General features: G+C 36.4%; 1 protein-coding gene across 3 annotated transcripts; it reads right to left on the bottom strand.

Annotated features, from left to right (window-relative positions):
- Positions 1 to 545: 545 nt before the first annotated feature.
- Positions 546 to 21,889, bottom strand: LOC111586091 (CCR4-NOT transcription complex subunit 2-like). 3 transcript variants are annotated; one of them, XM_055006419.1, is made up of 15 exons: positions 21,745 to 21,889; positions 18,829 to 18,960; positions 17,367 to 17,439; positions 15,888 to 16,035; positions 14,671 to 14,877; positions 12,322 to 12,401; positions 12,120 to 12,245; positions 11,374 to 11,531; positions 9,013 to 9,133; positions 7,498 to 7,654; positions 6,630 to 6,691; positions 6,192 to 6,241; positions 5,883 to 5,983; positions 4,921 to 5,065; positions 546 to 3,426 (listed from the first exon to the last, which is right to left on the bottom strand). In XM_055006419.1, exons 2-15 carry the CDS (start codon positions 18,946 to 18,948, stop codon positions 3,340 to 3,342), a joined length of 1,635 nt encoding a protein of 544 aa, XP_054862394.1. In that variant the 5' UTR covers positions 18,949 to 18,960; positions 21,745 to 21,889; the 3' UTR covers positions 546 to 3,339. The 3 variants fall into 3 exon arrangements, with proteins under 3 accessions (XP_054862394.1, XP_054862396.1, XP_054862395.1); XM_055006421.1 differs by having other exon boundaries at positions 11,374 to 11,504; XM_055006420.1 differs by lacking the exon at positions 21,745 to 21,889 and adding an exon at positions 21,361 to 21,636.
- Between the last annotated feature and the right edge of the window lie 635 nt (positions 21,890 to 22,524).

Raw genomic sequence — 22,524 nt, 5'->3', positions numbered from 1 at the left:
TACAATGGAGACAAATCAATGAACAAAATTACAAAAAACAAAAGCAAAACAACCACAATAAGGTTGAAAACAATAAAAAAAGACAGAAATGCAAAATAACTGCATGAAAAACACAAGTCACCACAAAATAACCAGAAACATTTTGTGTCATTTCAGACACAAAAACCTCATTAAAGCTCCTGTTTCTGTAATTTAGGACTAAATACTAACTTATAAGAGACGTAAACATGTAAAAAAAAAAAAAAAATAAATAAATTTAAAATACAGATTTAACCACAAAAAAATCTTTAGTATTTTTTTCCATTTCACTCACATTTATCAGACATTTTTTGTTGTCTTTAATTAAAAAACGAGACCAGAAAACCTCATTTATAACCTGAAATAATCAAAACAAACTTATTTATGCAGTTAATTTCTGCATCATCTGTTACCGGGTAGAAAAAACAGGAACTGGAATCTTCATCAGCAGCTTAAACTAAAAAACAAAAACATTTCACACAAAATAAAAATAGAAAATAAAAATAAAGACCACTCTGGAGTCGAGGTTCAGTTTCATTACCAGAATATTTATTTTATTCTTTTTCCTATTAAAACACTAGCTGCCATATTTAATAAAACAGCCTACGGCCAAGTGCCTCAGTCCTCGTCCTCCAATCAGATCGTCTCAGACAGGTCACACGGTCGGTGGGCGTGTCCTTGGCGTTGCTGCTGGCCCCTGTGGTCACGGCGACGGTAGCTGGAAGGTGGTTGGTCGGTGAGGCTGCGGGGAGTCGTCGCTGGCAGTCTCTCTTGGAAACCTGTTTCCACGGCAATGGGGGAGGGGCCTCGGTATTGCCAGCAGAGGAGGGAGGGGCTCCTCGTCGGGGGGCAGATTTGCTATTTTTTAAATTTTTAACCTTTTTCTTAAAAATACTGCCTCATGTTCGTGTATATATACTGACCTCAGATATATATATACACACACGCACGCACACACACACACACACGACGGCGCCTCCTGGAGGAAGGGGTTTCAAAATACGGTGACAAAGTAAAATCAAATTAAACATGAAGCCTTTCAAAATAAAAGACTGTTTTGGTTGATTTTGGTCTTTTGGTGGAGCTTAAAGGAAAAAAAACATAAAAACAACATTTAGAAGAGATATTTTGCTTTCTTGCCGAGATTCAGATTATTTTCAGTCATTAAAATGTGTGCTAATTAGCTTATCTTAGCATAAAAATCACTAATTAGTTGTTTAAGCTGCACCCAAGTGTAAAAAACTCAGAATTTCTTAGTTAATGCCTTTTAAACAGAACCACGCTAACAGTTTCCCTTTCTTTCCAGTCTTTACGCTAAGCTATGCTAACTAGCCTCTGGCCATAGCTTCCTGTTTAGCAGTAATCTCAGCAAGAAAGAGAAATATTCTGATTAGTTTGACTGATACCAGGTGGAAAATACACCGAATAATAAATGTGGGAGCACAAATTATATTAAAAATAAAAGAATTAAATACTAAAGAGCAGCAGAAACATTAAAATAATAAAAGAAGAGATGAAAAGCAGAGGATGGAAGCTGAGAAAGAGTAGAAGTTTTGTTATTTTCTGTTTTGTTGAATTTAAAGACGCATTTGGTTTTAATGTGAGTTTTTCTTATCGTCAACAAACCAACAATTAAGTTTTTCAAATATTTTCAGTTTTGCCAATTTTAGAGCAGATTTATTTAATTTTACATTAAAAATGTTCAGCGGTGACGATTAAAGATAGTTTTTGCAGCATTTTTGAGCCAAAAGAGTCGCAAATCGCTGCACTAAAGCAGCAATAAAGTGGACTTCCTGTTTGTTTGTCTTTCATCGAAAAATTATTTTTAGCTTGAAGCTGCAAAGATAAATCGACTTTGACAGCTATTTTACTGGTTAATTTATCACTTTCAGCCACCTTTTAAGAAAAAAATGTCTAAATTCTGTGGTTTCTGCTGCTTAAATGTGAATATTGTCTGTTTAATTTCCGCCTCTGTGACAGGAAACTGATTTTTTTATTTTCTGACATTTTTTAGCCCAAAACAGGCCAATCTACTGATCAAATATTCATTATTTCCAGTATTTAGAGCTCTACTCCATCTTAATTTCAGGTGCAATATTTTCATTTTTATCTTATTTTATATGAAATATTTAATTTTTATCTAATTTTTCCGACATATTATTTCATTTTATTTCATTTCCAGGTGCAAGATCTCATTATACCTAATTTTTCAGGTGACATATTTCATTTTTAATCTAATTTTTTAGGTGCAATATTTTATTTTATCTAATTTTTCAGATGAAATATTTCATTTTATCAAATGTTTCAGGTGAAATATTTAATATTTAATTTTTAATCTCATTTTCTAGGTGCAACATTTAATAGTTCATTTCTATCTAATTTTTTAAGTGCAATATTTATCTTTTATCGATTTTTTTTGGTGCAACATTTAAAATTTCTCTCATTTTCAGGTGAAATATTACATTATTATCTAGCATATTTAGTTTTTATCTCATTTTCCCAGCATAATATTTAATTTTTATCAAATTTTTCCAGGTGAAATATTTCATTTATCTCATTTTCAGGTACAATATTTCATTTTTTTAATCTAATTTTTCACCATCTTTGACATTTTTTAGCCCAAACAAGTAATAAACAGACCAATCTATGGTTTAAACACTGACTATTTGCAGTATTTGGAGCTCTACATGTGTGATTTGTTGACAATAGGAAGAGAAACTAACTAAAAGCGACTTTTCTAGCTGCTCCAAAACCCAAAATTAAACCCACTGCTGGAGTTTTTTTACCCGGATAACACGAAGAACCCATAAAAAAAGCTGTTTTTCCTTCTTTTATTATGAAATAGTGCTACAATGTACATTGCATTTCGTCTCCTGACTGTCTGACGTGTTTTCTGATCTGAAACGCCGGAAGAAAAACCTGGTAAAAGTAGAGATAAATAGTCGGAGCTGAAGTGCTCAAGAGCGGAATAATTATCCATCCTGATGGCGTTAAAATCTGGTTTCTCCTTTAAAAGCTTCTCTGGACAAAAATAGTCGATTCTTAAGACTGAATAGAAATCGCCGGTGGGATGGACACTTATTTACCGACTGCTGGAACCAAACTGATGGAGGAGAAAAAAGGAGGAATAAAATAAAAACAAAATGAGGTAAAGCAACATGAGAAAAGGTTAAAATGATAAAGTCTGCTGGGGTCAGGAGGCAGGACGGCGTCTCCGTCGAGTCTTTCTGATTGATCTGAGAGTGTGGAGGTGGAAGAAACCTAAACAGCTGATGAGCCAGGAGGGCCAATGGCAGACAGGCAGGAGGAGGGGGCAGCCAATCAGAAGGCCTGCTGGGCAGGATTGTAGTTGAAGGTGGAGGGAACGTGAGGTCGCTCTTCTAGTTTGTCGTATTCCAGATGAAACTCCTGAAAACCAGAAACGCATTTAAACCATCAGACTCTCACTTCAGGGTTTTACTTATTCTTTTATAACCGTCATCTCATTTTCAGGTGAAATATTTTCATTTCTATCTCATTTTTATGCACAATATTTAATTTTTATCTAATTTTCACAGCAAAATATTTAATTTTCAGCTCATTTTTAGGTGCAATATTTAATATTTAATTCATATCAAATTTTTATGTGCAATATTTCATTTTATCAAATTTTTCAGGTGCAATATTTCATTTTTTAAAATCTCATTTCTAAGGTGCAATATTTTGCATTTCATTTCTAACCCAATTCTTTCGTGCAATATTTAAAATTTCTCCCACTTTTAAGTGCAAAATTCCATTTTAATCAAATTTTCATGTGCAATATTTAATTTTTATCTAATTTTTACAGCAAAATGTTTCTTTTTCATCTAATTTTTTAGGTGCAATATTTAATTTATATCTCATTTTTACGTGTAATATTTCATTTTTATGTAATTTTTTAGGTGCAATATTTAAAATTTCTCTCATCTTAAGGTGCAGTATTTCATTTTTATCTTTTTTTAAATATATTTCATTTTTTATCTCTTTTTCTGACAAAACATTTCATTTTTGTCTCATTTGTAGGATGAAATATTTCATTTTATCTAATTTTTCAGGTACAATATTTCATTGTTATCAAGTTTTCTGGTACAATATTTCATTTTCATCAAAGTTTTTTAGGTGCGATATTTAATAATTCTCATTTTTCAGGTGAAATTTTTGTTCTCATTTTCCTGTCCAGATTTTTCTTGTTTTATCAGATTGTAATGAATTATCAAGACTTCTACAACAAAAATATCTGATCTGTCATCGATTATCCGATTACGCTTGATCAGATTTTTGATTAAATTTGATTAAATTTGCTTGTACTGCTGCTCTGTCGGTGCCACTTCTCCTGATATATCACTAAATAATTTTAGGTATTTTGGCATAAATAGATCTAAAAATTAACACAAAACATTAAAAACAACCAAAAAGAAAAAGAAAATGACCATAAAGGGACACAAAACAACTGGAAAATAAGACGTGATGTTCGCAGAAATGCTGCAGTAGCAAAAAAAAAAGCAGAAGTCACAACAAAGAGGAATAAAATAAGCAGGAAGAAAGGACAAATTTAAGCCATTTTAAACATAAAAACAGAATCAAAGAGGCTGTTTAAAGCTCCGAATTCTATTATTTGGGTATAAATCTGTAAAAAGAAAATTATTTAAAGGCTTAAAGAGAGTTAGAAAAGACGTAAACATGTAAGATCGTACAAATTATGTCCATTTTCAAATTAAAAAATACAGATTTGTCAACAAAAACAATCTTAATTCCGTAGTTTTATCCATTTAATTCACAAATTGCTGAGTATTTCCATCTTTAACTGCACCGTTTCCTATTTTTTGTGTATATTTCTGCTGCTGAAACGTATGATTGAGCTCTAAAATGTGTGTTTGTCGTCACCTTGGCCACTTTTCTCCAGTTGAGGCAGTCGAAGAAGTAGTAGGTCCCTCTTTCGTAGGCGTTGGTCTTCAGCGTCGGCTCCATCCCCGGAGCTCTGGTGATCCAAACCCGCTCCTCTTTATGGTACCGCCAGTCTCTGTTAAACCTGGACGCCAAAACACCGACGGATTTTACACAATAGCATCATTTTACAACCGTTTTATTAGGAATTAGTGTAGGTGGTGAAGCTGAAGACATGTTTTCAACTCGCCAATTAATTGCTTAAGTGTAAAAAAACTCAAATTTTCTTAGTTAATGCCTTTTATACAGAACCACGCTAACAGTTTCCCTTTGTTTCCAGTCATTATGCTAAGCTATGCTAACTAACCTCTGGCTAGCTTCCTGAACATCGACAGGAAAGATGCTGAATATCTTATCAAAATGGTGGAAATTACATAAATATTAGACGCTAACTTTAAATTTCTCAGGATTTTTGGTGTCTTAGCATATTCAAGACATTTTACACTTAATATCTTTTAGGTAAAGGAAGCGAAATGTTTGTTTTCTAGCCGATTTTCCAGCAAAAAGCACCAAACCTCACCAGTAAAAACAAAATAAACCACTTAACATTGAAATTTAAGGAGCCGCACCAATAATATTCACTATAAAACTTTCTCAAACTCCATAAAAACACACTTTAAGTTGAGCAACAGTAATAAATATATATTATTAGTGGTAGCTGATTGCTAGAAATTGTATTTAATCATCATTTATTTCTTCCTTTTGGACAACTTTTAACCATTTTGAACATTTAAGTATCGTTAAAGTTGATAATCGTCACATATTTTTGCAGAATTTCATTAAAATAACAGTTTTTAGGGGAATATAATCATATTTAAATTGAAATCAACTTCAAAAATACCACAAATGTTTAAAGTGACGTTTAATTAAAGTATTTCAGGTAGAATTATTGTTGTTCTTACAGTTCTACTGCAGCCAGGAGTTGTAGTAAGTCTCCTCCGTTCATATAGTAGAGATAAAACAGCAGATCTTCACCGTATCGAGACAACTTGATAGCTGCTAACTGCAATCAGAAAAACAGAGGAGGTCAACTAAGTGAAATAAATGTAAATAAATCCATATTTAGAAGACAAAAAGACACATTTATAGAGTTTTAACAGCATAAAAACACATAAATACAGTCAGAATGTGAATAAAAAGGATAATTTTGTTGTTTTTTACTGTTAAAATGAGAATTAAAGTGATAATTCTGGTGTTTTTTAAAGACTCACCTTGTCCCTTATGTGGATGTTGGTTAAATACTCTGACGGAACATGAAAATCTGCAGGAAAAGGAGAGAAAAAGGAGAATTTTTTATCCAGAAATGATGTAAAATGAAAACAAAAAGAGGTTCTATCAGGAGAAAAAGAGCATAATTTAGAGTTTATTTATTAATTTGTGTATTCAATGGCAGAAAAACTCAATTCAATATGGACTCTTGTATATTGCAACATTATCTGAGTGACAGAAATAAATAATTGGAAGCTTAATTTCTAATAAAAACAACAGTTATTGGTATTTTAACACATAAAATAAGGAAAAAATCCTCATAATTATCAGGTGCAGGTATAAAATAACGACTTAAAGATCATGAATAAATAAATGAACTTATTATGATAGAAATACCCAAATATATGATGTAAATGTAAATAAAAACAGATTAAACTCACCTATATCCTGTGGTCGACACGGAGCCGACGCCCACGGAGACGCAAACTTAGGATACAGATTCCTGGAAGGAAAACAGGAATATTTATGTTAATTAAGAGACGGAAAGTTTAAATCATTTACTTCCTTTATTATAAAAAGTACAAACAACAACAACAACTAACCTGCTGAACTAATAAACAATTTTTATTTTATTCAAGTTAGAAAATTTAATTAAAGCCTCCTCTTTTAAATCTGTTCTGTTTTTTAACTTTAACATTTTTTTATGTATTCTACATCTGGAATTTATTTTATTGGCTGTTATTTATCAGTTTTCCATCCTGGAATGTTTTAATCTTGCCGTCAATGCTGTTTGATTTTGATTAAATGTGCAATATTTAATTTTATCTCATTTTAAGGTGAAACATTTCATTGCATCTCATTTTTTGTGGAATATTTTGTTTTTATTTTAATTTTAGGTGAAATATTTCATTCTCTCATTTTGAAGACACAATATTTCCTTGTTATTTCATTTTTTAGGTGAAATATGTCATCATCATGTGTTATTTAATTTATTTACCTCAGTATAATAACCAGCGTTCCATTTTGCTGTTCTATTCTAGTGTTATTTTAGTTTATTTTCTGTATTTTCAGTTTTGTATTCTACTTTTTAGATGCTGAGTTTCTCATTTTATGTCTGTTTATTCTGATCAACATCTGGCACAAGAATTTCTTTTAGGATTAATAAAGCTTTATTTAGTCTCTTATCTAAAGTTGCTCTATTTATGTATTTATGGTAATTTTTTATTACTTTTTAGTTCATGTTTTGTTGCTTCTGCTGGAATCTTGAAGCTGCTCATAAATAAAAGCAAAATAATGAAAGTTTCTTACTCTGGTGAGTTGAGGTTGAGGCCGAGCGTCGTCAGGTCGGAGCCCAGCGCCAGGTGAACCATGCCGGGATCCGTCTCCGCCGCCCGGATGAACGTCAGCAGGCCGATCATCCCGAACTGGTCCGTTACCATGCCGACGGGGATGTTGGTCACTCGCCCTGAAAAAGACGGGAATCACTTAAACCTCAGTTTACTGATTAAAGACGACTCGCAGCTCCAGGAGACACATTAGAACGTTTTCTGACCCGGCAGAGTTTAGTTTCATCTTTTTGTTCTCGATGCCGTCGATTTAACTGATCCGACCACGACGTTTCCACGGCAACAGGAATTAAAGGAAGGAACCATCAGATCTTCAGCTTTGAAATTATCATGTATCAGGAGATGTTCCACCAGGAAAATTTACCAAATCTACATCCATTTTGGGATAGTTTGTGTCTTTTTGTGGTAATTTTCAATCATTTTGTGATAAATTTGTGGTACTTTTGCCTCTTTTTGAGGTGATTTTATGTGTTTTGTGGTAACTCTGGGTCTTTGTGGTAATCTGCATCTTTTTATGGGAATTTTGTGTGTTTTTATGTAAATTTTGTGTCTTATTATGGTGATTTTGTGTGTTTTTATGTTAATTTTGTGTCTTACTATGGTGATTTTGTGTGTTTTTAATCAATCAATCAATCAATCTTTATTGGTCATTGCACATTTTTCTATACAACGAAATTTCATTTGAGCTGCCTGCCAATGACAGCTCCGGCTGCTGCACAGTGCTGCGAGCACCTTTCTTGAGGAAAAAAAGAAAAAGCACATGTTGGGATCTGGGTAGGGATAGCAGAGGGTAAAAGAAAAAAAAAAGGCTCGTTGTACCAAATGAAACCTCCAATAGTCCTACAGAGACGCTCCCTTCAGCAGCGGCTTCGTCGAGGCCAGCGGTGATGGAAATGTATTTTATGTATATTTTGTGTCCTTATGGTGATTTTGAATTTTTTGTGGTAATTTTGAATCATTTTGTAGTAAATTTGTGGTACTTTTGCCTCTTTTTGTGGTCATTTTGTGTTTTTTGTGGTATTTTTGTGTCTTCTTGTGGTACTTTCACGTTTTTGTAGTAACTTAGCATTTTTATTGGCAGACTTCACATTTTTTTGTTGTAATTTTGCATCTTTTTGTGGTCATTCTGCTTTTTTGCTGTACTTTCACAAAATCTTATATCTGATTTCCATCATTCTAACTCAAAAGACATTTCTGAGTTCCCTCTCTTCTATTTTTCTCCATTTATCATTATTTTTTCCCCTTCATGGACGTGAAACAGATCTCAGGAGCCTTTAGAAGCTCCTTTCGGTTCAACCAAACACTAGCAGAGTGACATCAACACTACGAACAACTCATAATGCAACACACTCTGGAGAAAAATGTCAAACTGTCACCTTCTTCATCCACTGAGGCATCAAATATAAGATTTCAAACCTAATTTTAGGATTTAAATCTCATACTTTGGCCGATGTGATGATATTTGTGTGTTCCTCACCGTCAGGAAGCACCTGAATCCCTTTCTTCTGCTGGTTGTTGTTGCTGGGTGCCGAACTCTTATCGCCGGGGAACTTTGGACCGTCTGAGTTAGAGGTGGGCTTTCCTGAAGAGTTCAGATTCTGATCGGACGGAAAAAGGAGCGAAACGTTAGAGATGGTGGAAAAGAAAAACATCACAACATGAATGATGGGAAAAGTGGGCTGAAAATGGAGTGAAGAAGGAGGAGAAGAAGAAGGAGGAGGAGAAGAAGAAGGAGGAGAAGAAGAAGGAGGAGGAGAAGGAGGAGAAGAAGAAGGAGGAGGAGAAGAAGAAGGAGGAGAAGGAGGAGAAGAAGAAGGAGGAGGAGAAGAAGAAGGAGGAGGAGAAGAAGAAGGAGGAGAAGAAGAAGGAGGAGGAGAAGGAGGAGAAGAAGAAGGAGGAGAAGAAGAAGGAGGAGGAGAAGGAGGAGAAGAAGAAGGAGGAGGAGAAGAAGAAGGAGGAGAAGAAGAAGGAGGAGGAGAAGAAGAAGGAGGAGAAGAAGAAGGAGGAGGAGAAGAAGGAGGAGGAGAAGAAGAAGGAGGAGAAGAAGAAGGAGGAGGAGAAGGAGGAGAAGAAGAAGGAGGAGGAGAAGAAGAAGGAGGAGAAGAAGAAGGAGGAGGAGAAGAAGAAGGAGGAGAAGAAGAAGGAGGAGGAGAAGGAGGAGAAGAAGAAGGAGGAGAAGAAGAAGGAGGAGGAGAAGGAGGAGAAGAAGAAGGAGGAGAAGAAGAAGGAGGAGGAGAAGGAGGAGAAGAAGAAGGAGGAGGAGAAGAAGAAGGAGGAGAAGAAGAAGGAGGAGGAGAAGAAGGAGGAGGAGAAGAAGAAGGAGGAGAAGAAGAAGGAGGAGGAGAAGGAGGAGAAGAAGAAGGAGGAGGAGAAGAAGAAGGAGGAGGAGAAGAAGGAGGAGGAGAAGGAGGAGAAGAAGAAGGAGGAGAAGAAGAAGGAGGAGAAGAAGAAGGAGGAGGAGAAGGAGGAGAAGAAGAAGGAGGAGAAGAAGAAGGAGGAGGAGAAGGAGGAGAAGAAGAAGGAGGAGGAGAAGGAGGAGAAGAAGAAGGAGGAGGAGAAGAAGAAGGAGGAGAAGAAGAAGGAGGAGGAGAAGGAGGAGAAGAAGAAGGAGGAGGAGAAGAAGAAGGAGGAGAAGAAGAAGGAGGAGGAGAAGAAGAAGGAGGAGAAGAAGAAGGAGGAGGAGAAGGAGGAGAAGAAGAAGGAGGAGAAGGAGGAGAAGAAGAAGGAGGAGAAGAAGAAGGAGGAGGAGAAGAAGAAGGAGGAGAAGAAGAAGGAGGAGGAGAAGGAGGAGAAGAAGAAGGAGGAGAAGAAGAAGGAGGAGGAGAAGGAGGAGAAGAAGAAGGAGGAGAAGAAGAAGGAGGAGGAGAAGGAGGAGAAGAAGAAGAAGGAGGAGGAGAAGGAGGAGAAGAAGAAGGAGAAGAAGAAGGAGGAGGAGAAGGAGGAGAAGAAGAAGGAGAAGAAGAAGGAGGAGGAGAAGAAGAAGGAGGAGAAGAAGAAGGAGGAGGAGAAGAAGGAGGAGGAGAAGAAGAAGGAGGAGAAGGAGAAAAAGAAGGAGGAGAAGGAGGAGAAGAAGAAGGAGGAGGAGAAGGAGGAGAAGAAGAAGGAGGAGGAGAAGAAGAAGGAGGAGAAGGAGGAGAAGAAGAAGGAGGAGGAGAAGAAGAAGGAGGAGGAGAAGAAGAAGGAGGAGAAGAAGAAGGAGGAGGAGAAGGAGGAGAAGAAGAAGGAGGAGAAGAAGAAGGAGGAGAAGGAGGAGAAGAAGAAGGAGGAGGAGAAGAAGAAGGAGGAGAAGAAGAAGGAGGAGGAGAAGGAGGAGAAGAAGAAGGAGGGGAAGAAGAAGGAGGAGGAGAAGGAGGAGAAGAAGAAGGAGGAGGAGAAGAAGAAGGAGGAGAAGAAGAAGGAGGAGGAGAAGAAGAAGGAGGAGAAGAAGAAGGAGGAGGAGAAGAAGGAGGAGGAGAAGAAGAAGGAGGAGAAGAAGAAGGAGGAGGAGAAGAAGAAGGAGGAGAAGAAGAAGGAGGAGGAGAAGGAGGAGAAGAAGGAGGAGAAGAAGAAGGAGGAGGAGAAGAAGAAGGAGGAGAAGAAGGAGGAGGAGAAGAAGGAGGAGGAGAAGAAGAAGGAGTAGAAGGAGGAGAAGAAGAAGGAGGAGGAGAAGGAGGAGAAGAAGAAGGAGGAGGAGAAGAAGAAGGAGAAGAAGAAGGAGGAGGAGAAGAAGAAGGAGGAGAAGAAGAAGGAGGAGGAGAAGGAGGAGGAGAAGGAGGAGGAGAAGGAGGAGAAGAAGAAGGAGGAGGAGAAGAAGAAGAAGGAGGAGGAGGAGAATAAGAGGAAGAAGCAGTGGTCCCACCGTTTTGCTGTCCTCGGTGGTGCTGGTGGGATCTTTCGTTTGGTAGTTGGGCCCAGGCAGAGCTGGGAAATCTTCGTTGTGGATGGAGAAGTCCTGAGACTGCTCACTGGACGGTTTGGTTACCATGCCAACTGGAGAAACGGACCAATTACAGGATACTAATGTAATATAGAAACACAGCGGCAGCATCACAACAACGGAAGGAAACAAGTTCATCAGTTACAGGCATCACATGTCAGACATTAATGATACAGTTTTAACTTTTTAATACAAGTTAAGGCCTGAACTACGTGAACACTGTGTAGCATTACAGGTGTTGATATAACAAAACATTAATGAGACACAAAATGAGAAAAATTACACAGAGAATGACAGAAATAAGATAAAAATATGTTTGTAGTGGCTGCAAAAGTTTAAATACTTTAATATCTATAGCTTGTGGAGGCAAAATGAAAAAATAGAGATGCTTAACGACCTAAACAAGACACAAAACAGGAAAAACTAAAGTCAAAATGAGATAAAATAGAGACAAAACTAAATAAATGACACACAAAATGTTTAAACAGTCCACAATGAAGTAAAAGGAGCCCACAGTGAAGGAAACATGAGACAGAAGGAAATAAGGACCAGGTTCAGAGGGCTAAACGACACGTATGTAGCATGTTAACGGTATCTATCCTCTCTCCGTCTTACCATAGGGAGACATTTGAACGTATTTAACGGTATCTATCCTCTCTCCGTCTTACCATAGGGAGCCCGACCGGCCAGCGGGTTGAGCAGTGGGGTTGGATTGGAACCTCCGTCCCTCCGACTCCTGTCAGCTAACGCTGGGAAATCTGACAGATCCAAACCCGTCACATTCTCACTGCCGTCTGCAGAGGAAACGCTTTATTTAGCCGCTACACAGAACAACTTCTAATATGTTTACCTTTAATGTCTCACATCTACCTGTGCCGTTGAAGATGTTGTTGGAGAGAGAGTTGTTCATGTTGAAGCCTGGATTCCTGTTGACCCCGAACCCCGACATACTGACACACAAACAGACACACAAACAGACATACAACAGGAGTTAAAACCTGATGTACTGGAGGCGGAATTAAACTAGACAGCTGCTGTTTTCTCTGTAGTTTCTGTTCTCTGTATGACTTTTATTTACAGTTAAAAGATGATCTCAGCTCCAGAACCAAACTGACTGGAACCAAAAAGAGGAACCAACATGGTTTAATGTTGGATTTTACTTTTATTTTTAAAATGAAACTAAAACAGAACCACAAAGAGTTCACAGTTGCTGCTTCACTTCATCTGCTTTAATGTTAAACTGTTGAGACTTTTAAAGACAGAATTCAACTTAATTTCTTTGGATTCTTTGTGTTTCTGTGTGTTCTTTGTAGAGTTAATATCAGAGCCCGATTTATTTATTTATCCACGGCTGTCGACACGTTCAGGAAACGTCTGACAGAGTCGAAACAGTCTCAATTTTACATCTTTGTTGTCCATCCATCCATCCATCCATCCATTATCTATACACCGCTTAATCCTCACTAGGGTCATGGGGGGGCTGGAGTCTATCCCAGCTGACTCAGGTGAAGGCAGGGGACACCCTAGACAGGTCACCAGTCTGTCACAGGGCTACATACAGAGACAAACAATCACTCTCACATTCACACCTACGGGCAATTTAGAATGATCAATTAACCTCAGCATATTTTTGGACTGTGGGAGGAAGCCGGAGTACCCGGAGAAAACCCACGCATGCACAGGGAGAACATGCAAACTCCATGCAGAAAGATCCTGGGAAAGTCGGGACGTGAACCAGGGATCTTCTTGCTGCAAGGCGAAAGTGCTAACCACTACACCACTGTGCAGCCCTTCATCTTTGTTGTAATTTTTAAAATATTTTTGTTGCAATTTTTCATCTTATTACTGTAATTTTATGTCTTTTTGGTAATATTTATCTTTTCCTGGTAATATTGTGTTTTTTGTAGCAATCTTTCATCTTTTTGTTGTAATTCGGCATCTTTTTGTGGTTATTCTGCTTTTTTTGTGGCAATTTTGTGTCATTTTTTTGTAATTTTTCATTTTTTGTGGAAAATTTGTCTTATTGTAGAAATTTTGCATCTTTTTGTGCCAATGTTGCATCTTCTTGGGCAAATTTCACATCGTTTTGTGGTCAGTTTTCATCTTTATGCTGTAATTCCTGGTCTTTTGTTGTAATTTCGTACCTTTATGGGCAAATTTAACATCGTTTTTGGTCATTTTTTGGTAATTTTACATCTTTTTGTTGTAATTTTGTGTCTTTGTTGCAATTTTATGTCTTTTGGTGCCAATTTTGCATCTTTCTGGGCAATTTTCACATCTTTTTTTGGTAATTTTGTCTTTTTTGTAATTTTGCATCTTTTTCTTGCAATTTTGCATTTTAAGTGGCAATTTTGTGTATTTTGGTGTCAGTTTTTGTCATTTTGTGGTAATTTTGTGTCTTTATGGGCAAATTTCACATCTTTTTGTGGAAATTTTATGTCTTTTTGTGGTAACTGTCTTTTTTTTGATAACGTTTTTGTCTTTTTGCAGCAATTCTGTGTCCGTTGCTGTAAATTTACATCTTTTTGTTGTAATTTTGCATGTTTTTGTGGTTATTCTGCTTTTTTGTGGCGATTCTGCCTCTTTTTTGGGTAATTTTTTGTCTTTTAGTGGTGATTTTGTGTCTTTTTGAAGCAATTTTGCATTTTTTTTTTCATGTTTATGCTGTAATTTTTCGTCTTTGTATTTCTGCACCAATATGGGCAAATTTAACATCGTTTTTGGTAATTTTACATCTTTTTGTGGTAATTTTGTGTTTTTGTGGCAATTTTATGTCTTTTGGTGCCAATTTTGCATCTTTCTGGGCAAATTTCACATCTTTTTTGGCAATTTTGTGTCTTTTTTTGGTTATTTTGCATCTTTTTCTTGCAATTTTGCATTTTTAAGTGGCAATTTTGCATATTTATGTGACAGTTTTCATCTTTTTGTGGTAATTTTGCATCTTTTTGTGTCTTTTTTGGGGTAATTTTTCATCTTTTTTGGTCATTTTGCATATTTATGGACAAATATTGCATCTTTTTCTGGTAATTTCTCAACAGAATCTGAGAATATCAGCGTATTTCTGTTTGCTGCTGCAGGTTTTTAATAAACTCAGAGGAAATAATCCTGAACATCTGGGAGAATCAGACTCCTACTAAGGTCAAGTGAGGAAATAACCCTGATTCTATTTATTTCTGAGCCTCATTAAGCCGTCAGGTGACCCGTCCAGGTGTTTCCTACCTGTTGATGGTGAACGGCTGCCGTCCCTGCTGCTGCTTCGGCATCCCGATGATGCTGGGCGACGACCGGCTGGGACTCCCCATGCTGCCGCTCCTCCCTCCTCCTCCCCTCTCTCCCCCACCTCCCATCCCTCCCGCCTGGCCGGTCGGACCGCCCACCTGCTGGCTGTGGTTCAGGACGTTCCGGCTGCTCATCGGAAGGATCCCCCTGCAGGCGCAAACCCGAATTACAACTTCCTGTTGGACTGAAACGCTGACGTTCTTTACTACGAAGCTGAAAAATACCAGTTTAGTTCCAGAGAAAAACATTTATTCTGTGAGTTTTAAAGATTTATTTGATAATAAACCTCTGAAACACTGTGAGATTAAAGCTTAATTTATTATAAAGAATTTCTAATGACAATAATTCTGAATCAAAGTAACAAATTATCTGGATAACAGGAAATACGGCAAACATTTTATTAAATCACTGAAATCACAGGACAGATTAATGATTTATTTCTAAACTAAATAAGATAAATTTGTCAAACTTTCTTCTAAAATCAGCAGCTGGATCTCAGTTAAATATGATCTTTTTCTGGTATTTTTCATCTTTTTGCTGTAATTTTGAATCTTTTTCTTGTAATTTTTTAGATTTTCCTGGAAATTTAACATCTTTTTTGGTAATTTTGCATCTTTTTGGGCTAATTCTTCTGTAATGTTGGTCTTTTGCTGTAATTTCACATCTTTTAGTGGCAATTTTTCATCTTTTTGCTGTAATTTTGCATCTTTTCTGCTAAGTTTGTGACTTTATGGTAACTTTTTGTGGCGATTTTTCATTTTTTTGGCAATTCTGCATCTTTTCGCAGAAATTTTGGGCCTTTTTCTGGTAATTTCAAGCCTTGTGATAATTTTTCATCTTTTGTGGTCATTCTGCTTTTTTCTTCTTGTGGTTTCACCAAATTATTTCAGCTCAATTCTCTCTCCTTCTTCACATCAAACTTCCAACAGACTGTTAAAAAAATCTCAGAAATAAATCTGGTTTCATGGGTTTCTCCACATGACAGAAATTACATTTTTTAGGAAACTCTGGTAGTTTTTTGAGTTTAAATGTAATTTATAATGTTCTTCTGATGGTGGACTGCAGAGCTAACATGATTTGAAGCCGTTTCTGTGTCTAAACTTTCAGCTTTTTGTTGTAATGTCTTCTCTACCAGGTGTAGGACAGGTGAGGTGTACCTGCTGGGTGATGGAGGCGTGTGCATCGTGCCGGCGTTAGGCGTGTTGCTGTGACTCGACAGTTGACCGGCCGACTGGTTGAGTCCACTTCGACTTAACGGAGGCGCCGCACTGCTGCTCATCCCTCGCATGGGGAAACCCAGAGCACCTGGAGGGACGGAAGACCAGGAAGAAGATCAGAAAGCAGGAAATGATGCTGAAAACTACAAACTGAGACTGAAAAACTACAAACTGAGAATGAAACTACAAACTGAGACTGAAAAACTACAAACTGAGACTGAAAAACTACAAATTGAAATGAGGAATTAAAGCCATAAAATACAAAGCAATCAATTTTTAAAGATCTGTGATGGATATAAGGGAAATATCAGCATATTTATGTTTATTTCTTGTTTATTTTTATCTTTTTACTGATTTTACAGTGACTCCTGTACTGCTGTAACTCTACAAATGTCCTCGCTGTGGGACTAATAAAGTTTATTAATCTCTTCATTTTATCATTTTCAGAATTAGAAGGCGACACATTCAAATTCTGTTAGAAAAGGTCTGAAAGAGTCGAAAAAGTTTGAATTTTGCATCTTTACGGGCAAATTTTTGTGGCAATTTTTCATATTTTTTGTTGTAATTTTGCATGCTTTTGTGGTAATTTTGTGCCTTTATGGGCAAATTTCACATTTTTTGGTTAATTTTTCATCTTATTTCCAGTAATTTTTCACCTTTTTGCTGTAATTTTGTGTTTTTTGTTGCAATTTTGCATCTTCTTCTCATAATTTTGCACCTTTATGAGCAAATTCCACATATTTTGATGTAATTTTGTGTTTTTTTTGTGATCATTTTGTCCCTTTTGTGGCAATTTTGTGCCTTTTTTTGGCAATTTTGTATCTTTATGGGCAAATTTTACATCTTTTTGTAGCAAATTTGCATCTTTTTGCTGTAATTTTCTGTTTTTTGTGGTAATTTTGTGCCTTTATGGCCAAATGTTACTTTTTTGGTAATTTTGCATCTTTATAAGCAAATTCCCATCTTTTGTTGAAATTTGGCATCTTTTCCTGGTAATTTCATGACTTTTTGTGGCAATTTTTCATCTTTTTCTGATCATTTTTCATCTTTTTGCTGTAATTTTGCATTTTTTTGTTGCAATTTTGCTTCTTTTTATGGTCACTTTGCAGGTTTTATGGTGCAATTTTGTGTTTTTTGCTGTAATTTTGCATCTTTTTGTGAAATATATGAATTTCTTGGACACAAACAATCATCAGTGCAGTGTCGTCCTTTCTCCAATATACAGAAATGTGCATTAACAATAAAAACAGATCTACACTTTAACTTTCTGTTCACTCTGAGCTTCAGATCAAACAAAACTGACTGTTTTTTTTATGTAAACTGATGATTAAATAATAGAATAAATCAGAGAGCTTTGTGCTGAATGAGTCTAAACAGTGATATTTTAGTTTTCAGGTGGAAGCTTTTGCGTTTTCTTACTCTGCGGTCCATATAAACTGGCTCCCAGCTGTGACAGTTGACCCGTGGAGGAAGCAGAGGAAGACGCCAGCATCTGGAAACACAAAACACACGTTAGTTTGAACCAAAACCACCACAAACTACAAAATAAAAACCTCCACCTGCAGGAAAACCACTTTGTTGAGGGAGGAAACAAGCAGCTGTTTGTAATATTTAACTCAGAGGGTCTGAAACGGGCCTGAAAATCCTTTAAAAATATTACTTTAACAAACGTTTGGTGAAGAGAAATCTAGCTGAGTTAAAAGTGATGACTTTAAAAAGCTCAACGAACCCAAAACATTCAGTTTATATTAAAACACAGCAGAAAATGTGAAAATATTTTGTGTTTTTTCCAATTGAACAAACTATATTATCAACAAAATAGTTCTTTTCTTTTGAGAAAACACTACAACACATAGAGTTTTGACATTTTTTTTGCAAAAATCACACAATATATTCATGACTTTTTTCCAAACTAAATTTAAAAAAGCCAAATTTGTCACATATTGTCATTTGTAGAGGAATTTTATCGCAACTAAATACGATATAAATGGAAAAATATATTTTTTTAAATCAGAAACTACCTGATACAAGATTAAACACACAAGATTATTCATCTGACCAGATATTTTAGTGTATCATTTGGTGCTGCAAACACATTTTGGTTGATTTGTTGTGGCAATTTTGCGCCTTTTTCTTATAATTTTGTGCCTTTCTCTTGTAATTTTTCAGCTTTTTCCTGTAATTTTGTGTCTTTTTCTGGTAATTTCGTGAATTTCTCTTGTAATTTTGTGCCTTTTTCTTGTAATTTTGTGCCCTTTTTCTGGTAATTTTGTGCCTTTTTCTGGTAATTTTGTGCCTTTTTCTTGTAATTTTATGTCTTATTCCTGTAATGTTGCGCCTTTATCTTGAAATTTTGCATCTCACAGAAAATATGTCACATATCATGAAATCACTGAAATCACGCCACATATTAATACATTTTTTCTAAACTAAAGAAGTCAAATTTTTGTTCTAACAAAAGCAGCCAGATCTCAAATAAATGTAAGTGGAAAAAATATACCAGACTTTGGTGATACAGACATGTTTTTGGTTGATTTTACACCAAAAAAAAACCAAACCCGAAAACTCAAAATAACAGCTGAAAAACAAACCAGGATTTAACAATCTTCTTTTTTCATCCCCTTTGACTAAAGTAAAATGATCAAACCTGCAGTAAATTCATATCACATCTGTTTATCAGCTGATTTAATCACACTGGATACAACTTTCAGTCCATCTGGTGCTTGTTTATTTAATGTAATCCAGCAGTTTTATGCTAAATTATGACAGAATATTAGAGCGCAGAAGCTTTTTCAGTCCCTAAAATGACTGAAACGATGCGGTAACTCCGTGATTAAACACTAGCAGGGGTTCACTGAGGTGTTTCTGAGGGAAAACTCACGTCTTTGTCGGGGCGGTGAGGAGGGAACATGGACTGCTGGCTGTAGTAGAGGCTGGAGTCGTCGGCGTACTCGCTCTCTAAGCCTCCCTCCATAAACTTCTTCCGGTTAGCACCAAACATGCCGCGTGTCACCTGAGGAAAAACACACAAAATCACGTCAGTCATCCCTGTCGAACACGCAGCGTTTCGCTAAAGATTCGACTCGTGACGCTTCCTGGATATCCAAAACCGAGAAGAAACCAAAGGCAAACTGATGCATGAAAGTTCTGCCTCTGTCTTTAAACAATAACTCGTTCTGCACCTTTTCTGGAAAACATTTTTTGTGGATTTTGTGTCTTTTACTGGACTCAGATTAACAAATAACCAAAGAACCAACGCAGCTAAAACAAGACTTTCACACCCAGATGACAGAAATGTTTCTTAAAAAAATGTTTCAGCCGTAAAATTACTGCTGATTTTAACACCTACAACACATATGAAGTAAAACCCACCAGATTTTTCCTGGTTCCTGCTTCAAATATCGTCAATTTTGAAGCCAGACATGCAAAATTACCACAAAAAGAATCAAAATGACAACAAAAGAGACAAAAAAAAGTAAAAAGATGAAAAATTGCCAGAAAAAGACATGAAATTTGCCCATGAAGATGCAAAAATGTGACAAAAGATGCAAAATTACTACAACAAGATTCCAAATTAACATAAAAAGATGCAAAACAAAAATAAAAGACACAAAATAACAGCAAAAAGATGAAAAATTGCCAGGAAGACATGAAATTTGTCTATAAAGATGTAAAATTACCACAAAAAGATGCAAAATGACAACAAAAGAGACAAAAAAACAGCAAAAACATGAAAAACTGCCATTAAAAGATGGAAAATTACAGCAAAAGACACAAAATTATAGCATAAAGATGAAAAATTGCCAGAAGAAGACATAAAATTTGCCCATGAAGCTGCAAAATTACCACATAAAGATGCAAAATAAAAACCAAATTACAGCAAGATGATGAAATATTGCCACAAAGAGGAAAAATTGCCAGAAAAAGACATAAAATTTGCCTATAAAGATGCAAAATTGCTACAAAATTTTAAAAAAGATGTAAAATTTTGCAGAGGCACAAAATTATCACAAAAAGATGCTAAATTAAAACAAAAGACACAAAATTACAGCAAAAAGATGAAAAATCTACACAAAAACATGCAAAATTAACAAAAAACATGTTCAATTTGTCCATAATGATGCTGAATTGGCACTTAAAAATGCAAAGTTCCTACAAAAGATCCAAAATTACATTAAAAAAATAAAAAAATGCCACAAAAAGATGTAAAATTAATGAAAATGGTGTTAAATTTGCCCATAAAGACACAAAATTACCAGAAAAAGGGCCAACATTACAACAAAAGACACAAAATTACAGAAAAATTATGAAAAATCGACACAAAAATACGTGAAATTACCAGAAAAGACCCAAAATTGTCACAAAAAAACACCACAAAACAATCTGCTAAACATGTTTTTTTTAAAGCACGAAATATAACTCTAAGAATTCAAATAAAGACATGCTGGTGAACTTAAGATATAAAATAAGAGCATTAAGTCTAAATATTTAACTAAGTCGACTGATTTATTCTGGAACAAACAAACTTTAACCACCGTCAGAGTTTCTTGAAGCAAATAACTGATTAATTTACCTTGATAACGAGATAAATCTACGTGCAAACTGCTCAGTAGCTGTTAAAAATCAGTTAAAGATGATTTGCAGGAACAGTCAAAGTGGGAAATCAAACCACATTGTGATATTACAAACATTAAATCACTTTTCCCGATGTTTTAGCTGTTTGATATATCATTGCTTCAGTATAAATACATATTTAGGCAGGTTTTGTACTAAAATCATCATTGTTATGTTGTGAAAACTCATCACCAGAGCAGTATTTTGTTCATTCAGGTGTTGATCAAATATTCATCATCTAAACCGTGAATTCACTGATCAGAAGCTGCTGAATCCATCAAAATGAGAACAAACTGATGAAGAGAAATCACAAATAACTGCACTAGACTGAAGAATATATCACATTATTAGTATAAAACAGAGCCTGCCCGTTTAAAAGCTTCTATATGGAGCAAAATGTGGTGAAAACGGCTCAGTTTGGACATCCACAGATTACAGCAGGTTAGTCAAACTCCTGCAGCTAGCAGCGGCTAACAGCAGCTAGCAGCTGCTAACAGAGCTCCTACATCTTTGTTAAACTCTACAAACGTCTGTGTCACTTCTTGTTGTGCGTTTCGGGAAATAAAACCCGTTAAATCTCCATCTCTAGCCGCCTGCAGCTCTGCCTCTTAGCGGTAAAAGGTGCAGCAGTGTCGCAAACAGGCTAACGTTAGCCACGCCAGCTAAAGCTAGCTCCGATAATCTGAGCGTTAATTCCGACAAAATGCTACCTGCTAGTTTCCCGTTAATAAACCGGATTATTCCGCTTTGTGTTGTGTCCGCGGGCCGCAAACAAACAACACAAACTAGTTGGATTTACCCGGTTAGCTGGAAAATGTGTCAGGAGCTCCTGCTAGCCGACTAGCGCTAAGAAGCTAATAGCGGCTCCAATAGGAATACACAGAGCTGTTAGCATGGGAGCTAACGCTAGCCACCGAGCTAGCTGCTCCGATAGGAACACACGGGGCTGTTAGCATGGGAGCTAACGCTTCGGGCCTGCTGCGCTCGGTCGGTTAGTTCCCCCAAAACAATAACAAAAAGCTGTGAAACCGAAGCGCCGCCGGTTTAAAAGTCACACTTTCTCCGCTCCTCCGCCACAAACAGACCCGGAGGTGAAACGCTCAGCCGCCGGGTCGTGTTCTAGAAGCAGCCGTGTTGGATAAAAGGTGCTAAAATGAATTAAAGGCTTTAAAAAGCTGCTCACCGCATCAAGCTTTCCTCCCCGCTACGAGCCAAGATGGCCGGCATGTGTCGTCCAATCAGGAGGCTTCTGGGAGCCGCTGACCTCTGACCTCAGAAAACCACAAAAACCAGCGAGTTCCATTAAAACCGCTGGAGTTTAAAGGAGCCACAACTGGTCGGTTTGTTGGCCAGAGGAAGAATCAAGATCAGCTGCAGGAGGTGATGAAGGAGACCAATGAACGTGATCATTTAGCACCTGTTTTCTGGTAATTTAATGTCTTTTTGTGGTAACTTTGCATTTTAAAGTGGTGGTTGCATTTTTATGCGCAAATTTCACATCTCTGTGGTAATTTTGTGTCTTTTTGTGGTAGTTTTGCATCTTTTTTGGTAACTTTGCATCTCTTATTGATAATTTTGCATTTTTATGGGCAAATTTTATGTCTTTTTCTGGTAATTTAGTGTCTTTTTGTGATAATTTTGCATCTTCTTGTGGCGATTTTGCATCTGAATGGACAAATTTCACATCTTTTTCTGGTAATTTTGCATCTTTTATTGATAATTTTGCATCTTTATGGACTAATTTCATGTTTTTGTGGTAATATTGCATCTTCTTGTGATAATTTTGCATCTTTTGTGCAGTTTGTAAATTAGAAGAGCCAGAACTAGTTGGTTCGTTAAATAGCGAAAGAATCTCAGATCAGAACGAAGTGATAATGGAGACGAATGAACAGAAAAAAACATGAATGTGAGGGTTCCATGTGGAAATTGCTGAGCATTGAGATGGAGTATTTTGGTCTGAGGC

Source organism: Amphiprion ocellaris, chromosome 21 (genome assembly GCF_022539595.1).
Source record: "Amphiprion ocellaris isolate individual 3 ecotype Okinawa chromosome 21, ASM2253959v1, whole genome shotgun sequence".
Lineage (NCBI taxonomy): Eukaryota > Metazoa > Chordata > Actinopteri > Pomacentridae > Amphiprion > Amphiprion ocellaris.
The sequence above is the reverse complement of the archived record's forward strand: the minus strand, read 5'-3'. Positions and strand labels throughout refer to the sequence as shown.

Excerpts from the sequence above, each read along its gene's own strand:
- LOC111586091 (XM_055006419.1), bottom strand. The coding sequence starts at position 18,948 with ATGTTTGGTGCTAACCGGAAGAAGTTTATGGAGGGAGGCTTAGAGAGC. Across the intron at positions 6,692-7,497 it reads CTCAACCTCAACTCACCAGA|GAATCTGTATCCTAAGTTTG; the intron begins GTAAGAAACTTT and ends TTTTCCTTCCAG. Across the intron at positions 6,242-6,629 it reads GTGTCGACCACAGGATATAG|ATTTTCATGTTCCGTCAGAG; the intron begins GTGAGTTTAATC and ends CTTTTCCTGCAG.